At 34.6% G+C, this 19,255-nt stretch overlaps 2 protein-coding genes across 4 annotated transcripts; one reads left to right on the top strand and one right to left on the bottom strand.

Annotated features, from left to right (window-relative positions):
* The first annotated feature begins 2,572 nt into the window (after nucleotides 1–2,572).
* Nucleotides 2,573–6,344, top strand: LOC133866636 (leucoanthocyanidin reductase-like). Its single transcript, XM_062303224.1, has 6 exons — nucleotides 2,573–2,921; nucleotides 3,034–3,174; nucleotides 3,475–3,712; nucleotides 5,248–5,451; nucleotides 5,642–5,931; nucleotides 6,018–6,344. The coding sequence occupies exons 1-5, from the start codon at nucleotides 2,715–2,717 to the stop codon at nucleotides 5,896–5,898; spliced, it is 1,047 nt and encodes a 348-aa protein (XP_062159208.1). The 5' UTR covers nucleotides 2,573–2,714; the 3' UTR covers nucleotides 5,899–5,931; nucleotides 6,018–6,344.
* A 120-nt stretch (nucleotides 6,345–6,464) lies between these two features.
* Nucleotides 6,465–18,115, bottom strand: LOC133866634 (uncharacterized). Of its 3 annotated transcripts, XM_062303223.1 has the most exons (15): nucleotides 17,735–18,107; nucleotides 16,665–16,755; nucleotides 16,431–16,515; nucleotides 16,080–16,149; nucleotides 15,542–15,611; nucleotides 14,481–14,550; nucleotides 12,257–12,302; nucleotides 11,992–12,169; nucleotides 11,699–11,904; nucleotides 11,481–11,555; nucleotides 10,502–10,562; nucleotides 10,241–10,321; nucleotides 9,150–9,229; nucleotides 8,843–8,947; nucleotides 6,465–7,642 (listed from the first exon to the last, which is right to left on the bottom strand). In XM_062303223.1, the coding sequence occupies exons 1-14, from the start codon at nucleotides 17,869–17,871 to the stop codon at nucleotides 8,869–8,871; spliced, it is 1,329 nt and encodes a 442-aa protein (XP_062159207.1). In that variant the 5' UTR covers nucleotides 17,872–18,107; the 3' UTR covers nucleotides 6,465–7,642; nucleotides 8,843–8,868. The 3 variants fall into 3 exon arrangements, 2 of the variants coding, with proteins under 2 accessions (XP_062159207.1, XP_062159206.1); XM_062303222.1 differs by lacking the exon at nucleotides 6,465–7,642 and having other exon boundaries at nucleotides 8,527–8,947; nucleotides 17,735–18,104; XR_009899901.1 differs by lacking the exon at nucleotides 6,465–7,642 and having other exon boundaries at nucleotides 8,787–8,947; nucleotides 10,169–10,321; nucleotides 17,735–18,115.
* Nucleotides 18,116–19,255: the final 1,140 nt, after the last annotated feature.

Below are 19,255 nucleotides of genomic sequence, written 5' to 3'. Positions count from 1 at the left end.
CCAATAACCGACTACCCCAAAATCGGTTACCGACTTTAGCATTTATATATACTCGATTATAATCGGTAACAGGGTATGTACACACACACACACATATATATATATATATATATATATATATTAAAAATTTATAATATACTCGGTTAGCCTTTTAGGGTTTTTTAAAAATTTATAATATACTCGGTTAGCCTTTTAGGGTTTTTTAAAAATTTATAATATACTCGGTTAGCCTTTTAGGGTTTTACTCTGATTCTTCGAGACTTACCCTTTCAAGTTTCTGCCTCTCTTCTACACTTCACTGATCACTCGACCCTCAAGTCTCAAACTCTCAATCATTGTGCCTTAGTCGACGCCTCACTTCTGCACTGCAATGCTGCATCCTATAACCAGCAACCAAATAATTTAGGTTGTCAACCCACTCTAGGGCAGTTCTACGGCGCTCCGTGCGAAGTGTTGGCAGCAGGCGCGACATGGCGATAAAATCCCCCCAAAAGTAGAGGTTTGGCTCACTTTTGATCTGCTGCTACATCTCACTATCTCAGCATCTGTGCCTCAACCGACGCCGTCAACACCATTTGAGGTTTGGCTCTCTCTTTCTCTGCTTTGATTCTTCTCTTTATGGTAAACCGTAAACTCGATCATGGCAGATATGGAGCAATAGGTCTCATTTCTGCATTTCTTCTCTTCATTTTAAAAAAATTTATTCTTACCTTTTTTGACCATGGCAAACATTTTGGGGGCAATCACAAAAAGAAATGTAGCCTATTATTTAGGATTTTTTTTTTTTTTCCTTCAAATGAAGTTAATTGTTATCAATATAAATTGCTACATAGAAGTTTTTTTTTTTTTTTTTGTTTGACATGTCCGCACAAAAAGGGAGAGGAGATTCGAACTAATGACCTTCGCTTTCTAATGTGTGGTCTCCAGCCAATTAAACTACCCATGCACATAAAAACTATTTATACTAACGCAGTTGTCAATATAATACAGGCTTTATCCCATAATCATCGCCGTATTCACTGCTCCGACACTGTCATTACTTGGCTTTCATCATTCATGTGCAGATGAGCTTATTCGGCCCTGTTTTTTATTTGAACTTAAGGTAACATTGAAAACTTTCATCATTCATGTGCAGATGAGCTTATTCGGCCCTGTTTTTTATTTGAACTTAAGTCTCAAGGTAACATTGAAAACTATCTGTGTGTATTAAATTGTTTGTTAATATATTAATTTTCAGAACGAAAAATTAATAATTAAAAAATAAAAACAAAAACTAAAACACAAGTAATGATCATGACCATACACACAAATACAATCTTGTTGCCTGGGTGACATATAGCAAGTAGAGCCTCAATCACGGCAGCCGACCATTTTTAGTAGGCTTATTAAAATAGTTTTTTTTTTTTTTTTTTTTTTAAAAAAAAAAAAACTCACTCCAATAACCTCGGCAAAATGGTGATTTTTGTTGGTAATGTTTACTCACAAAATAAAATTAATATATATAAATTATTTTTCATATTCAAAGCAAACTTTTATTTCTCTTTCTTATCCTAACGTTTATTGATATTGAAAGTATATGATACTTTTTGAAAAATATGACCACTAGAAAAAAAATTCAAAAATATAAACGTTAGGATAAGACACATATTTAGAAATATGACTGTTAGGAAAAGATAAACATTCAAAAATATAAATGTTAGAAAAATAATAAAGAAATTTTTGAAAAATAATAGGGAAAACTTCATTTATAACCCTTGATCTTTCATCACTTTTGAAAGAAGGTACATAAACTTTAAAAAGTGTCAATTTAAGGTATCCATTTCAATTTTTTTCAATTTCAACTCTCCATTAGAATTTTCAGTTAAATCCCATTAAAATTTTCAAGATACCCCTGCGTTTATTTTTCAAAATAATATTTAGATGGAATAGTATTTCTCACGGCCGGTTTAAATAATTTTTTTTAGAATATTTGGTTATCATTGTCGTAGATCTAGTCTGCTCGAAGCAGATTTACTTTTTAACTATTTTTGTACATGAGCTACTGGAAGATGAAAGTCATAGATGATATTTTATTATAAGAATTTTATTTGTATCTATGACTTTTTAATCTCATAGCATGTGGCTATGATTTTGGATAGAATATAAAAAAAAAATAACTAAAATAAAAAATTGTACTTTTTTAATAATTATTTGACTATTATTAGTGAAGATGCCCTTGTAACATAAATGAGGGTAATCGCCTGTGCTTGTCTGTAGGGCTCGGATTATCCCTTTCACACTTTTACCCGACTGTCTGGAAGAGTTCCTTGCACCGTTGCACGAGTTTCTTCCTTCTTAGCTACTACTCAAAGGCAAATAAAGAGGGTGTGAGCTAAATGTCAACACGCGGGTGTTTTCCACAGCATAAACATCAAGATTGAACTGATGATTTTGTGGAAGGGTAGCTGAAGTGAAAGCATAGACCCCATTAATTGAATTCCTGTAGCGTATTATTATTATTATCTGATTATTGTTTTTTCTTTCATATTAAATTCCCAATGGGCCCACCCCCCACCATTATATATAATATTCATACACATACTTCTATACATCGATCAATTGCACAGATACCTTCCCAGTTGCCACCCTCTGGCTCTCCCTCTTTTGTTCTGTGTCTCTTGGTGCCAACCGAGAAATACTAGGCTTGACTTTCGTAAAAGCCATTAATTGCAAGCATGACTGTCACAACCTCGGTTTCAACGGCCAAGGGCCGAGTCCTTATAGCCGGAGCAACAGGTTTCATTGGTCAGTTCGTCGCAGAAGCCAGCCTAGACGCCGGCCGACCCACCTATATTCTCGTCCGGCCAGGCCCCGTTGGCGGTAGCCCTTCTAAGGCGAGCACCATCAGGGCTTTCCAAGACAAAGGCGCCACAATCTTGCATGTAAAAATCCCAATTTCTCCTTAACATATGTATACATATATACCCGCTAATGCACGTATATATACTCATACATGTACAGATCATAATCTGTAATTTTTTTACATGTTTTCAGGGACTGATTAATGATAAAGAATTCATGGAGAAAATACTAAAAGAGCATGAGATCGATATAGTAATATCAGCCGTGGGAGGTGGAAACATACTGGACCAACTCACCTTAATCGAGGCCATAAAATCTGTTGGTACCATTAAGGTATATATACCACTACGTATAATATGTGCCAAAAATAATACCCATGATCCAATATTGCTGAATACAGTTTTAAATATGGAAAAAAGAAATTCTTTTGTCAAGACAGCGGAATTAATTTTCTGCTGTATGTTCTCTTTAATTTGTCCTCCTTTTTCTACACTTTTCTTTTGATTTTCACCGGCGGGAAGAGGCCCTTCTCGGAGAAAATCTTGGGGTTCCCTGTTAATATTATAGTAGATCAATATTAGATTTTTCTTCTTCTTCTCAATTTGGGTAAATAAAGCCAAATATGTTTTGCAGAGGTTTCTTCCATCGGAGTTTGGGCACGAAGTGGACAGAGCTGATCCGGTGGAGCCGGGGCTTGATATGTACAAAGCCAAGCGCAAAGTCAGGCGCTTGATCGAGGATTACGGTGTCCCACACACTTACATTTGCTGCAATTCTATTGCTTCTTGGCCTTACTACGACAACACACACCCGTCAGAGGTTGTCCCTCCTTTGGATCAGTTCCAAATCTACGGCGATGGTAACGTCAAAGGTGAGAGATACATTTGCCTGCACATATCTCTCATTATTAGTCCACTATGAATAGACAAGGATCCTCCCCATTATAATTGAGGTAAAGAGAAGCCATTTCCCAGTTAAAATCTTATTTTATTTTAATTAACGGTAAATGTCACATCATTTAAAATATTTAAATGACATAACAACATATAATGTTTTGATAAAATAAAATAAAATCTCGATCATAAAATGATTCCTTTATATTTAGGTATTAAGTGCATTGAAATTGCCTATATGAACAGTTTAAATTCTACCTGCTCGAATCAGTAAGGACCGAGCAATTCCTATAAACAGTCTCGTTACACGGGATCCACAATGATCTCCATTGAGTCCGGCCACCATTACCTTTCTCTTTTTACAAAAGCCGGCCTAGAAAATGAAGTGCAAAAGTAAGACTGTAGAATAGCATAAATTCCAACTAGTAGAAGCCAGCTTTGAGGCACCAGACGACTGTGCGTTCTTTTCTTTCAATTGCTCTCACTAGCCACTAGACAAGTTGAAAGTAGGAAAGGTTGTCTCTTTGTCGATCGAATTGAACACTAAAATCCAATGTAGTCGTTGCTAGCTTCTACTAAGAAATTGATTTGAATGTCGTATGCTTGTTATTTTAGTGCAATTATTAAAACTATTCAACTGAAGAAAACCGTGAATATAGATGGCAAGATCGAGACCGCTCTCTATGAGGCCGGCTTTCTGATAAGGTTTTAAAAGGGAATTTAATTTCTTTCTGTTTGGATTATTTCGAATGAAAATAATTGAGATACCAAAGATAACTATTTGAAAACGTCTTTTATCTTTTTTAAAATAAAAAAGAATTTGTTTTTTTGTTTGAAAAGAAAAGAAAAGAAAGGTTGTGGTCCTGTCGTCTTGCCCTTTAATTGAGGCATCTTTGGCTTATTGAAGAAGGTGGCCACCTGACCGGGCGGTTCGCTCTTGACTCGTCACTTCTCAGCATCTTTCTCTTCGATGGGTCATTTTCTTTCAGGTATTGGACCGATGTGGGATTTCTTGATTGCCAAGAGCTAGCTTGGTTAGTCACTATTGTTAATTAGGCTTCCTCCTAGCTAAATGATGGGGAGGGGCGTTATTGGGCCTCCCCCATATTGGACCCTCTTAAGATCATTGGACTAGCACGTGCGGAGAAAATGACTCGCGAGTTATTTTAAATAGCTTTTCAACAAACTTGTTCATTATTTGAGTATTTTAAATAAAAAATCATTTGTTATTTTGTTTTAAATCTGCGTCGCTGTGGATGTATATATATATATATATCCTCGTAGGACTTCAAAATAAAATGTGAATTTCTCCAACAATTTCTTAGAGAATAAATCTCCTATATATTTTGACTGTTAGTTTGACGGTTTACTGTTAGTTCAGCAATTAATGGGACTCACACCGAATGTCCATGACACTGACAACACGACGACAACAAAAGATGCATGGTTCTTTTTTGTTTATCCAAATTTTTGTTCCTTGTGTTATAAATAACGAGTTTGCTATTGCGCACAGCTTATTTTGTTGCCGGCGCTGATATTGGAAAATTAACAATTAAAACCATTGATGACATTCGGGCCCTTAACAAGTGTGTTCATTTTCGACCTGCCGGCAATGTTTATACTATCAATGAGCTTGCATCTCTGTGGGAGAAAAAGATTGGAAGAACACTCCCTCGAGTTACCGTCTCTGAAAATGACCTACTTGCTGCAGCTGCAGGTCTGATTTCTTTCACAATTTCATCATTTTTGTTTTACGCTTTTATTAATTGGTCACACGTACGTACGTACGTCCCATAACAAGACACAAGGAACACGTGTCCTGATCGTAACGGGTCCATTTGTTAGCCAACTTTGTCAATGATTTTCATTCTTGTATTATTTTTTTTTTTTTTTTATTTTTTTTGCAGAGAATCGCATACCTCAAAGCATTGTTGCATCATTCACGCATGATATATTCATAAAGGGTTGTCAAGTTAACTTCACCATCGATGGCCCTCAAGATGTTGAAGTGGGAACTCTCTACCCTGATGAAACTTTTCGAACCTTGGATGAGTGCTTCAATGACTTTCTTGTCAACATAGACAGCAAATCTAAGAGCACCGATGAAATTACTACTGCAAGTCCCGTGGCTGAACCTATGGCAGTCACTGCAGCATACGCTTGATCGTATTATACATATATATATATATATATATATATATATATATATATATATATATATATATATATATATATATATATATATATATATATATATATATATATATATATATATATATATATGTTACAAGGGCGGAAGTGTTATTATTAAAATTATTTTTTAGGCGGAAAAAGTGCTTCAAAAATTTGGGAGTCAATTTTTTAACTGTGATTTATCTTCGAGTTCCTAGTGATTTCTTAGAGGAACATATATAATCACTTGTGCTTGTTCTGGTGGACAAAACTGGTCTTGGTATCGGGGGTAGGCCAGTGGATTAAATATGGACAGAATTTCCGTTTAGTCTGGGTTGAAGGAAAATTGCCATGTTATTATGAATTTATGATTGTTTGTACACGTGCATGCATCCCATGTGATCAATATTGATGTAAGATGATTTATTGTTCAACTTATGCCTTCAGACTTCAATTAAATTATCCTGCTCTAGTTACCTAAAGATAATTTATCATGCTATGTCCACATCATATTATTCTTTTCCTTTTTTATTTTATTTTATTTATTTTTTTGTTGGATGAATTAAATCTCTTATTATAAGCACAAACTCAAGAAAACATACACTCCAGAAAAACTGGACAAAGTCTCCTGCATAGGGACAAACCCCCTAGTCAGGAACAAAACTAAGAGAAGCTATACACAGATCGATAGCATCAACCAATCCCACCTAAACATCAAACTGCAAGAACAGAGCAGCTACTAACAGAAACATCAGAAACAAACACTGTTATGCAAAAGGAAAAAGTGCAGTAGCTCGACAGAACCAAACAACGCAAGCAGTCTAGACCAGATTGCGTAAATTCCAATCATGAACCAGGCCTAAATTGTTTCTAACCATCTTCACAGACCCTTTGGCCAGCATCCTAACTCGAACTTGCCATTTAATCTTGGAAACAATGGCCTCTTCAGAACTTGGAGTGTCCAAACGCAAAAGGTCATTCCTCTGTTTCCAGAGGTGGTAAACAGTCGCTCCTAAGCATAACTTGCGGAGGCAGCCGACTTTGTATTTCAACCGAACTATCCGATCGGACACTCTTCCAAAACCACTCTCCATTTCTAATAATGGAGGACAGCATAGGACCAATACTATGTCCAGCATCATAGATAGGTTTGAAACCATATCTCTCAATAAGGCATCCTGCAGGGTGCCAAGTATCATACCACAAAAAAAATACTAGAACCATCACCAACTTTTAACTGAGAAAAGATCTAGCAATGGGATGTAGCTTTAGAATTTTCTTCCACCCCCAGGAGCATGTTTTGAGGAAGAGGGATTTGCCAAAAGCTCTTCTTCCCTTTCAACCACACATCTTTCACCCATGCTATCCAAAGGGAACCTGCCTTAGCAAACAGATTCCAAATGTAAATCAACAAAGAGGCTTTATTCCAAACCTCCAACTTCTTGATGCCCAAACCCCATTCCTTCTTAGGAGCACACACCTTATTCCAAGCAACGTTTGCTTTTTTAAAGAATAACTTTCTTAGGTAAAATGAAAATTCTAGACCAGTAAACCTAGAAGCTGCTAAGGACAGAATTAATCAACTGAAACCTTCCTACAAAAGTGAGATTCTTGACCGACCAAGAGTCCATCTGAGCTGAGATCTCAGCAACAAGACTTTCACAATCAGCTGCTGCCAACCTTTTGGTAATAAGGGGAACCCCTAGGTAATGAACCGGGAACACACCTTCTTGCATCTGCAAGAGGTTCAAGATATCATCCTGACTTTCTCAGCAATCCCAGCATAGAAACAAGTGCTTTTAGCCTGATTTCTTTTTATTTTTTCCTAAGAAAGTAGATGAATATACTGCTTTTATGTAGCATTAGAAATAGATTGACGATAGTTACTATTTTTTTTTTTTTAAAAAAAAATTTGTACTAATTTTTTTTTAAAATATTAATTAAATAATTAAAATTTACCATTTCTTATCGGATTAAACTTTTGAAATAAATAGTAATTTAACGTAATAACAATACAAAGTCATAAGTATAAACACAATTTATCCCTAATTTCAATTAAATATTACACGCGTTAACATTTACTTGTTGAGGGAGATTTTGAATCCGCACGTGAAAAAAGTGTCAAAATATTAATTAAATAACTAAATTTCTCATTTTCTATCTGCTTAAACTTTTGAAATAAGTAATGATTTAACAAATTTGTTATACACCTTATATTTGACTCTTGGAACACAATTTACCAACAGGCTCAAGACCAAATAAAAATCAGACTCCATGCTGTTTGTATCTCATTTCTGTATTATGGATCACGTTTTTCAGTCCAAAGGAAAAACCTCGGCGCTTTTAAGAGGTTTTTTTTTTTTTTTTTTTTTTTTTTTTTTTTTTTTTTTTTTTTTTCTGAAAAAGTCTTCTAATGTAACATAGATGTTAGAGTAGCTTTGATTGTTTTGTAAATAATTTGTGTTTTAAGTTATTTGATAATGTTTTCTTTTTCTAACAAAGAAAGCAAAAGGAAAAATGAAAAAGCGTTAACAAACAAAGCCATCATTTTGCAATTCCTCTATAATCATTGACAAGTTAAAGTTAACAGTGATAGTAACACTACAATAGAAATAGGACATGCAAAACAGCAGTGGTTTCATTGATTATGCACGGCACACTAGTATATATACAGCTATTGACATGATATATTTCACTCGCATGAAGTGGCTAACATAACCAAATCTGCCAGTTTCTCAATTCTCAGTGCTTGCTTGATTAAAAGCACAAGCAACGAGTCTAGTGATTCTGGCTGGGCCTCTTCGCTCGGAAGGCTACCACTGTGTGGGACAGCAGCGAACGAGGTATGTTCGGCTATAGGTGACCCAGGATATCCGGATCCAAAAAAAAAAAAAAAAAGCACAAGCAACGATGTATGAAAATGGTGGAAGCCCTACCCTTCTCTTTCCTGTCTGACTTGAAACTACACATCATATACAGGCAATCGCTCTTCTATAGAGACACGGCAGATGGGGCACTTTTTACACTTCTCACAGCATGTGCTGAAATGCAATCAGGAAATGGTGAGAACCATTGCTGTAATAGGAGTTATATGATAGGATTGTATAAATGGTGACAACATACAGAAACAATGCCCACCAATGCTTCATATGCAGCTTAAAGAAAGCCATAAGACTTGTATTAACAGAATAATATTAAATGGACAAAAATGGATGTTGGCAGTGTAAAGGTCAATGGAAATACCTGCAAAGGATGTGGTGCCGGCATGGAAGAAGGACCACATTAATCTGTTCCTCAAAGCATACTCTACATAGGATCTTCTCCTGTTAGAATCATTAAATTAGTATCCAACACCAAAGTGGATCCTATAATATTGGAAAGAAGACTACTACCACAAGAGTTGACAAAAACATGAAAGAGTAAAACCATGTTATGACAAGACAGAATAAAACAGTATTAAAACACGCATATCAATTGATTGCATCCATAATATGAGTCAATTTATTCTAGCAAAACCAACTCATTTCCCTTTGTATTCTGTGGTCACTGTGCCAACAATTGGTATCATCGCGTACTAATTATCCATAAACCAAGAGAAAATTGGTTACCACACTGCGCAGTCAACACCTGGAACATTGCAATATCAAAGCCCATCTCAACTTCCTCATTTGACAGAATGCAGTATATTATAATTGTCAAATAATAACTAAAGAGAAAAATTAAAAAACAACTATAATTAAACTGATATTTTCCACAAGGTTGCAATGTTGAAGAGCTTGTTATGATTACTTTCTCACGTCTGATATTTAAAAACGCAGTCCTATAACTCAGCAATTTTTAAAAAGTTTTAGATTGTAGAGCAACCACTTCATTTTGGAGCTAAAAATCAATATTGTTTAACTAGAATACATTTTGCATTGTAAGCTGGTATCACTTATTCATCCTACTGTTATTGTGACTTTTTATTTGTTTATAAGAGGTCCCCCCCCCCCCCCCCCCCTCTCTCTCTCTCTCTCTCTCTCAACACACACACCCAAGCAGAGACATACATAATCGTACACCTACATACATGCCCTATCTTATATTTCCTTCATTAACAATTTTGGATATAGTTATATTTTGAAGGGTTTTAAATCTGAACTGAACCTAAAAATGCATTTGAATAGAAAAAGATTGAGCATGGTGATTCTTGGTCAACAATCAGCAGCTTGAAAAAAAAAATAGCAAGTTATTGTTGAAGTTGGAGTTGAAGATTTTCGAACCAGTGCTCAACAAATTTTCGTTGCTGAAATATTCCCGAAATTGAAAATATCAATCAAGGTTCCAAATATTACATTTTGAAGCCTTTCATACTCCTGCTCGCTATACTTTGTAATCTCTGTTTGCTGACTAAGTGCAGCTTGTAATCTCCAGATCTGAGATGAAAAGGATTGAAAATACTATACTTAAAAATCAATTGGTATAAAATAGATTTAAATTCTAGTATAATTTTAATCAGACCAAATAACAAATATGCTGCAATCTGGACAGGATAATGCAAACTAGAGGTAGAAGTTGAGGCTGCATAACAGGGACTGCAATAATATTGTGGTTACCTCCTCAACAAGATCTGGTTTAGGCATTTTCTTCACAATATCAGGTGCAAAAGTGTTATACCTGAATGATATGGATCAAGCAGAGATCAGTAACAATAATTTTTATTTTCAATTCCTCAGAACTAGTCTATCAGACTACACAAACTATGCAATGTAAAAAGTGTAATAACATATGTAACAAGAGTTACCGGAATACATGAAGAGGAAAAGAAATACAAAAGACATTCTAGTAGGATATATAGTTTAATTTATAGGAAAAATCAATATGTTACTACATTTGTATCATCTTTCCTGACTCCAAAGGAATTTTGAAGACGCATAAAGGAGAGTTCTGCAGATCCATTGGAGGAGAAGAGTGGACAGGAGATAGCTTTTACAAGAAATAGAAAACACCACAACCACCCTATTTAGTAATATTTTATACAAAGTGACACTTGGCTAGCTAGTGACATAAAATAATAAAGTGATCACCTGTCCTTGTGGTCGTACCCATAAATATGTGAAGACAACGTGAAACGAAAAATACTTCCACATTCTTCACTAGTTCCAAGATGTCAGAACTTTGATATTTGTTATTTTAGAAAATTCTTAATAATTTCTTCCTGTGACAAAGAAGGTAAGGATTTTCTTCCTGATAATAAAAATAAAATAAAATAAGGATTTTAATAAAATACCAGCATAGTGGACCATATAGTTTATTGATTAAAGATTACACGTTGATATTTCATCTTAGTGCAAGCCGTATTACGCATGGCATGGATGTTAAGCACTAATAAATACCACATACAAGTATGCACTAAGATAAAATACCAGTATAACCAATTTAGGTCCTTTGAACCTCAACATAGAAATAATAATAGAAATAATAAGGGCTCTTGAAGTTGCTCCGAGAAGCGAGCAGCTGAGCACAGAAATAAGATTGCCTAATTGGAGATATTACATAAAAAGGTACTAATTTATAGTATAGAAATACACTGACCCAGAAACCTCAGCATTATAAAGTCTAGCCTGTTCCTCTCGACTTCCTTCATCAATCGACCACCAACCAAGCAACCTATTCACAGAAATGAACCATAAGCAACAAAAATTGCTAGAAAGTGGCAGATGTTACATTTTGTTTATACTTTGCGTTTGTGCAGACAAAAATCCAATACAGCCCATTCAAATATTAAAGTCCTCTGAATGTTAAACAATTACTTTGATCCATGGTGCAAAAATCCAAAAAATTCACGAGCTTTTGACGATAGAGCAGAGTATGTTCCAGAGCCAACTTCGTTTTGCGCTAAAAGAACAATTTTCTCCACCAATCTATATGCAGCAAATAAGACCCCAGCTCCTTGCAACAAAAAAAGAGGAGCAAAAAGAACTGGAAATGAGATATGCCTAGCACCAGATGGTGTTCCCTGAAAATGAAATGGGAACAGGAATGAGGACAACTTAAAGAACTTCCAAAATATCCGCAAATAGGAAGTTCTCAACATCTATTACACCTCTAAGCGCATAAAAAGAAGGATCTGGAAAGTGACAAAAGGAACTTTCATAACATGTCCACCAATGTCCTGCAGGTTGCACATTGAAGATGAAGAGGATTCTCTAATGTTTGAGTGCCTATGAATAGTTGGATTATACCACTTTGTGCAAACAAGAAAGGCAAAGCACTCTGCAATGCTGTAAATGGATGAACAAGAATTATTTCAAGAAGCAGAAACAGAATATACAATCATCAAACATTGCTTAAACACAAATAAATCATACCCAAAGTTTATAAATAAGTCCCACCAGCCTAGAGCAGCTATGTCACCTGAATGTAGTTGTAAATAAGGTCAGGAAACTAAATGCATCATGAATATTAGCATAAAATTTGTTATGTGCATCCTAAGAATATGCATAAAACTCTCTAGTGTTTTGGTTGATAAACCAATGGGTTTGGAGGCATGCAAGATCATAAGATTTAGTGTCAATACAAAGTTTTCTTCCTTCTATCCAGATTGGTGATTTTGATAAACCTTCCTGGATGCCCTCTAAATCAGGTAAGTTTTAATGCTTCTGAAACTTGTGAAGCAATTAAATTCAAATTACCAGTAGTTGCATGGTAGAAAATTGTTTGGTTCTCATGTGCAATTGCAAAGCATGCCTTTATACTTTGGTTGATAATCAAAAATAGACTTGCAACTTGAGATAGGATGCTGCAATGGGTATATGCAAGGAACCCTAAATGTGTGTTCTGCAGAAATTGTATTGAGAGTAGAGATCACCTCTATTTTGAGTGTAGATATGCTAAAAGACTAAAAGACTGTAGAGGAAATAATGAGGAAATGTATGTGGGGTGCTCCTGAAATGGATTGGGAAAGAATTATGGACTGGCTGGGGATTGAAGAAGCTAAAGGGAGAAGGGTTAAGGGCAGTAATGTGCAAGCTGGTAATGGGGACAAGTGTATAACATATTTGGTCGCCAAAGAAAAAAAGAATTTTTGGCGGGCAAGTCTGAAGAAAGCATAATGAAGGCCATTTTATGGGATGTAAAAATAGTGTTTTCTAGAAGGGTTTTAAGAATTATGTGTTGAATAGGGTTCTATGTTTTGTGTGGGAATTCCCCTCTGTTTTGAATAAGTGAGTAGCGTGATGTAATTTTTTTGAATCGTAAAGGTGTTGAATGAGTGGTTAGGAGTGAGTTATAAGTGTTGAGTGTGAAGCTGTTTGCTGTGTACTGAACTTAATTGCTTTTTTCTTTTGCTTAACGGAATGACTTATTCATCCAAAAAAAAAAGAATATGTATGCCACATAATTGCTATACACTTACAAATTGTTAACATGATGTTTTCCAAAGAATGTTTTTAAAGCATACACAAATGTTTATGTGCAAGCACAGTATGACTAATAGACCATGGGGCTGGAACTCAACCGTCACGCAGAGATTGTTTGGGATGTGAATGGTAACAGGATGAGACTGGGCTTGAAACAGAAAATAACTTTCATCCTCGTTAAGAGTGTTATTTAAAGATTGTTCTGGCCTCCTGCCTAAACCTCTCTCCACTTCTCATGAATTAATAAGGATAATATTCATCCATAAGACACGTCCAAATGTTGCACTTATATGTAATAGAATTCAGAATTAATATATCACTACTATTTATGATTGATTACAGCATTTTCTGATTGCTTCATTACACAGTTAACCTTTAAATACTAGTTCTCCGACCAACAGTACGCAGGATCTACCCAGTTCCTTTCAACACCTCAATATTGCTCTCATCTTTATATACATAACAAGGGCATTTAACGTATTTCAATATCTTACATGTATGCATATGTTGAATAAACAATCATTTATATTCTCTATGATTTACCAATTCTTAACGGCCAATGGTGTCAAACACCTTACATTGGTGTCCAAGACTGGCACCCATGATTGTAATTCTTTAAATGCTTTCATGATTGTCTGTTATAGTGTTATGTAGCTCATGTTTTTCTAGTCCTCAATCAAATAACATTTTTCTTGATTATCCAAATAAGCTCATGCCACAAATATGACTAATTGAAATGACTTCAATCAAAGTGAAAGTCTCTTTGGATAATTAAATAATAAGTGGGAAATAACTTTCTCCAGAGCTAATTTCTTGAATATGTTTACTTGATCTTCAAATGGTGTTTGGAAACAATCATTCACTGTAGCAGAGAAGAAAGAAGTGAACTACCGGTAATCACCATCTAGGTTTAATCAACAAGAAAAATAGCTGGCCATATAACTAGAACTTGTATAACATAGGAATAAACAGTAGACTAGAATTTGCAAAGAAGATTAGTTTCTTTTAGAACTTCTAAACAGGGTCAGTTTGTCATAGCACCAAACTGAATGCCTATACAGGTAAATTATTGATATGAAAGAACAAAAAGATACAAGTCCAGAGGTTATTTCAATATGAGATTCAGCTAATATACAACGAAGTACCATTGCAGTTAAAAAACAGACAGACTTACCACATATCTTTAGAAGAGTGAAAGTTGTTGCAGCAAGAAAGAAGACCATAGAAATTGCGACCCAGAAGTGCTAGAAACCAAATATTTTATTTTAGTATTGAAACTTTAGGAATAAGAACACCATATTTGCAATATTAAACATTACAATAAGCATCACTGGAACAATTCCATCATTATTGTTGCTTTACTCGAGCAAGTTAATGTCAGTGTCTTGTACAAATATCACACAATAACGAATGTTATTATGGAAATAAATGGTTTTAAACATAAACACCCTTGTTTTTTCTCTTTCACAGTAAAACATTTTTACTTTATCAGAAAAAATATATTTTCCCCCCTTTTTCTCCAGATCATAACAATTAAGATATTGACAAAAGTGAAAGTATATTTGTTCCTCGGGTTCTTTTAGCGTGTGGGATAAAACAATGGACAGGATGTAATATCCCAATTGGTTTTCTGGTGCCAATTGGCTGGACAGAAAGTCTCAAGTAGATTATAATCCCACCATGGTGGGAATATCTAGTCCTCTTTTGGAGGGGTGGTGTTGGAAAAAAAATGGAAAACCTACAGATAGAGGCAAGTTAGATTTCTATAAGGTACCATCAGGAAAGGTTTGCACACCTCTAACTAGATCTAGGTGATCTTATCATTCCAGCCCTTGAACATTCTTGCAAAATTGTTCCAATTTGTGCTTTTATTTTCATAAATGCACTGCAACCAGTATCAAGTAGCAGTGAGGCCCATCACTATGTCACAAATCACAGCAGTGCACATTTTAAAAAAACTAAATAATGCTCAGAAATAAACGTCCTCATAATTTATTTTTAGGTTTTATCCAGCATAACCATATAACCAGGAGTTCCTCATAAAACCTAATAAAAACTGGTAATCCTCTAACTTATATAAATACTAGGTGCAGAGTGCCAACAGACACCTAATTCAGTGTCACCAATCACATAGACCTCAGAACTATTACCTAGATAAGCAATCATCTATGTAAATTACGGAGAAATGTATCATCAAAACAATTCTTTAATTGACAATAGAATTACAGAACATACAGGAAGAGTCTCCCATATCGCCTCATCACTCATGCTTTCTTCATCTCCAGGCATTAAAGCTCTACACATCCTATATAAAAGACAAACATCAATTACTTAGGGCTATTCTACTTATCACCAATTTCCCAAACGAATTAAAAATTGAATGATCCAAAGTAGCATAATGTTTTAATTAAATTAAGCAATAAAATTCCTAGACTAGATGTTAAGACTTGACAATAGAAAGGGTCATGGAAAATGCACTTTGGTGAGTAATTGGAGTATGAGGAAGGGCAGGAGCTGACCAAAAGCATGAATCCCTCAATGGAAGTGGTGAGTAATCACTCACTCCTTCCTATAAATTAATCATTGTATTGTGGTTGTGTCTGTAGAGTTAATCAGGATTCTGTTCCAGAATTTCTTGTAGAGTGGATTGCTCCACTGTGGCAGAATTTGAAAATCAATGTATTGGCTTAATGATTTAAATGAATGCTCACTAAAGAATAAATAACTATATAAAAAATGATGAATTTATTGATGGAAGAAAAAAGATTATGACCTGATATTATCGATCAGAATTGCTATTTCAAATGTCAACAAGGGCAGAAAGACAGTCTTCAAGTTTACGACTGCAATGTATTCGAATTTGCGAGAACATCAACAAATAAGGTCTAAACAACTGAAAAATAATGATAACAAGAATCCCAACCTACTTGTGTTCATGTAGATATTCAATGAGATCCATAAACATGTTAATTAATATTGAACAGACAAATATATGAGTGTCATAATCAATTCCAGTTATTTTTATCTATCACATGTAACTCGCAAACAGCAATTAATAATTAGAACAAAAAATTGTTGGCCCCTGTAGTATCTATAGATGGTTATGTCATGGCAGATTACGTACCATAGCTGCCCTCAAGATGTATGCAAAGGAGTAGTTCAAAAGCAACAAGCAATGGCATTGCCATAAGAGCGTGACAGGGTGCCCACTGTCCATGAAAAGAAAGCGTTTAATTTTCTGTCACTATAATTAGATATACAACCAAACTTCAGATTTTTCCCACAAGATTAATATGGTAAATTCTATACCAATAAAGATGATATATTCAAGAAAAAGTAAAGAGAGAGTATCTCATACGTGGCGATCATGAGGTAGTGAAGGAGCAGGTAAGGAAAACCTGCCTCGTGCTACAACTAGATGAAAGAGCCACAGAGGAGCAAATATGATCCTGCACAATAAAACCAAAAGCAAACACCACTTAATAGTTAATAACATATAAATAAAAAATTATATTTATATTTAGTAGCGCGTTTCTTAGTTTGTAGTCACCTAGTGAAATTGATAGATAATTTGGCCAAAGAACAGTGAGGGAATCACCATCAGAAAAATCCCTCACTACAAATATCAGTAACTTCTCCTTGGTCAGTATTCAGAACACACAACACACCATCTTGGAGGGGTTCAGCTGGGAATCCCAGACTCATAATTTCAGGTTTAAATTCAATTTTTCCCCCTTCTGTAAGTTTCTACAATAGCCTAACCTGCCAGTATATTGACTGGATTTGGCCGCCATGTTTGAACACATTTCCCACAATATTTTGACAGAAGTAAGTTTAAAGATTTTGGTTCCACTTAACTTGAAACAGCGCCTAGAAGAACTTAAAACCTACAAGGATAAGATATTAAAGTACTAATTAAATGATTAAATTTACACATTTCTATCCGCTTCAACTTTTGGAATAAGGGGTGATTTAATATTGTTTGTTACGTTAGCGCAATGGCTTTCACGCTTTGACTCTACAGTTTATCCATGTTTCTATTAAAATAGTCAATGTGTTGTATGATCATATGTGGGCATTTCTGTGCGATCTGCTCTTCAAAACATCTTATACACAGATATTGAACCCCAGCAATGAAGCCAATAATTAATCACAAGTTTACAAAAATGGGTACCTTTGGTCTCCCACAAACAATGTAAAAAGATTAAACAGAATAACAGAAAAACAAAGGCATCATATTGAGAACTGAAATGAATCCTAAACTTCTAAAAGTTGTCCCAGGAACCCAAATTTCTTGCTTTTTCTTCCACTTCCATAGCAAGCAAACTGAAAGCAAATACCAATATTCATCTAAAAGGAAAAAAAAAAAAAAAAAAAAAAAAAAAAAAAAAACTAGTATTCAAAAGAACGAAGAAGAAAATCACGGACCACCAAGAGTAAGGCACAGCATGTTGAAGCTTGAGTGCAAGCAAGAGCGTGAAGGAGAAGAGCAAGCCATGGGCCACAAGAGCTTGAAGAGCCAGGGCCACTCTCCTCCAGCTCATCACCCTCCTCCGGACCAACATTCACCGAAAAGCAAAAATTGCAGGAACTGTACCCACACCAACTCCAGAGGACGAAGAATCCCTTTCGCGACTTTCAAGAGAATGACATTCGATCAGAACAACAGGGAGATAGATCAGTTCGAGGTGCACCAACGTTTGTCTTTCTGACTTTGCTTTCACGCAAAAGAAATGTCCGTCTCCCTTTGGACGAAAATGTCCACAGTGCTTGGATGTAATGACCACCGAAAAGGGTAATTTGGTGAGGAGCATTGGGTAATTTAAGTCGTTATAGGAATAAAGAAATAGTGCCCCACTTGCCCGCGTAGTATACTAGACTTGATTCGATGAGATATTTTCTGTTTTTGGGTTGCTCATATAAAAAAATGGATATGGATAACTCTCAACTTTTAGTTGATGTGGATGTACACGTCATCAGGCACTTTGAGATTTTTTTTTTTTCTTCAATTTTTTTTTTTTTGATTAATATATCAAGATTCATTTCATTCATACCTAATTAGTTAAAAGACTTTTAACTTTTGAGAATAAAAGACAAAAAAGAAACATAAAATAATAGTGACCCAGGCACAAGTTGTCAACAAATATGACCATATTATATAATAGTGATCCAATCACAAACATATTTCTTATATTGATCCAACAAATATATTTCTTCTAATATCGTCCATAGTCCTAATGAGCATCATTATTGCAGTCTTATCTTATAAGATTAATGAGACAATATTCATTAATTATTTTATTTTTTATTTATTAATGGCCGATAAGTAATGACAAATACTCCATTATTTTATATGACCAGTTCTGATAAATTAGCTCTCTACGTGATTGATTAAAGCGATACTTGGATCTTGGTATCCTACTTTCCCATCATTCTGCATATTGTTTTACTAACCATTTTGAAAATCTTTTATTAAAGGTTTGAAAGTCTTTACAAATCTTATCGAGTGAACTTGTCTAATGCAGTCTTCATTTTATTTATTTATTTATTTTTTTTTAGATTTAACATTTGATATAAACTTTCATTTTCGTTTGGATATTTTTAATTCAGTTTTGAACTCTTCATATAATCTAATAAACTCAATGCATGTTAGAACTATCATTTATATATGAGTAATACTATAAATTATATTTTTATTATTTCACAATATTAACATTACTGTTGCAACTAATCTTTTTTTTTTTTTTTTTGTAATGACCAATCAAATGGTTTGTTGGGATAGTAACGTCAGCATTATGAAATAATTGTGAGATATAAATATAGTATATAATATTCATCTTTTTATATATATTTGATCAACTAAAATAAACTTGTTATATATGTAGTGATGTTCAATATCCACTCTAACATTTAATGTATGAATCCATTGATTGCTTTATAAAACAACTT

The sequence above is a fragment of the Alnus glutinosa genome, chromosome 4, assembly GCF_958979055.1.
Source record: "Alnus glutinosa chromosome 4, dhAlnGlut1.1, whole genome shotgun sequence".
In the NCBI taxonomy this organism is placed as follows: domain Eukaryota; kingdom Viridiplantae; phylum Streptophyta; class Magnoliopsida; order Fagales; family Betulaceae; genus Alnus; species Alnus glutinosa.
The sequence above is the reverse complement of the archived record's forward strand: the minus strand, read 5'-3'. Positions and strand labels throughout refer to the sequence as shown.

Excerpts from the sequence above, each read along its gene's own strand:
- LOC133866636 (XM_062303224.1), top strand. The coding sequence starts at position 2,715 with ATGACTGTCACAACCTCGGTTTCAACGGCCAAGGGCCGAGTCCTTATA. Across the intron at positions 3,175-3,474 it reads AATCTGTTGGTACCATTAAG|AGGTTTCTTCCATCGGAGTT; the intron begins GTATATATACCA and ends TATGTTTTGCAG. Across the intron at positions 3,713-5,247 it reads CGGCGATGGTAACGTCAAAG|CTTATTTTGTTGCCGGCGCT; the intron begins GTGAGAGATACA and ends TATTGCGCACAG.
- LOC133866634 (XM_062303223.1), bottom strand. The coding sequence starts at position 17,871 with ATGTTGGTCCGGAGGAGGGTGATGAGCTGGAGGAGAGTGGCCCTGGCT. Across the intron at positions 10,322-10,501 it reads AACCAGATCTTGTTGAGGAG|ATCTGGAGATTACAAGCTGC; the intron begins GTAACCACAATA and ends TTTTCATCTCAG. Across the intron at positions 9,230-10,240 it reads AGTATGAAAGGCTTCAAAAT|GAGAAGATCCTATGTAGAGT; the intron begins GTAATATTTGGA and ends TGATTCTAACAG.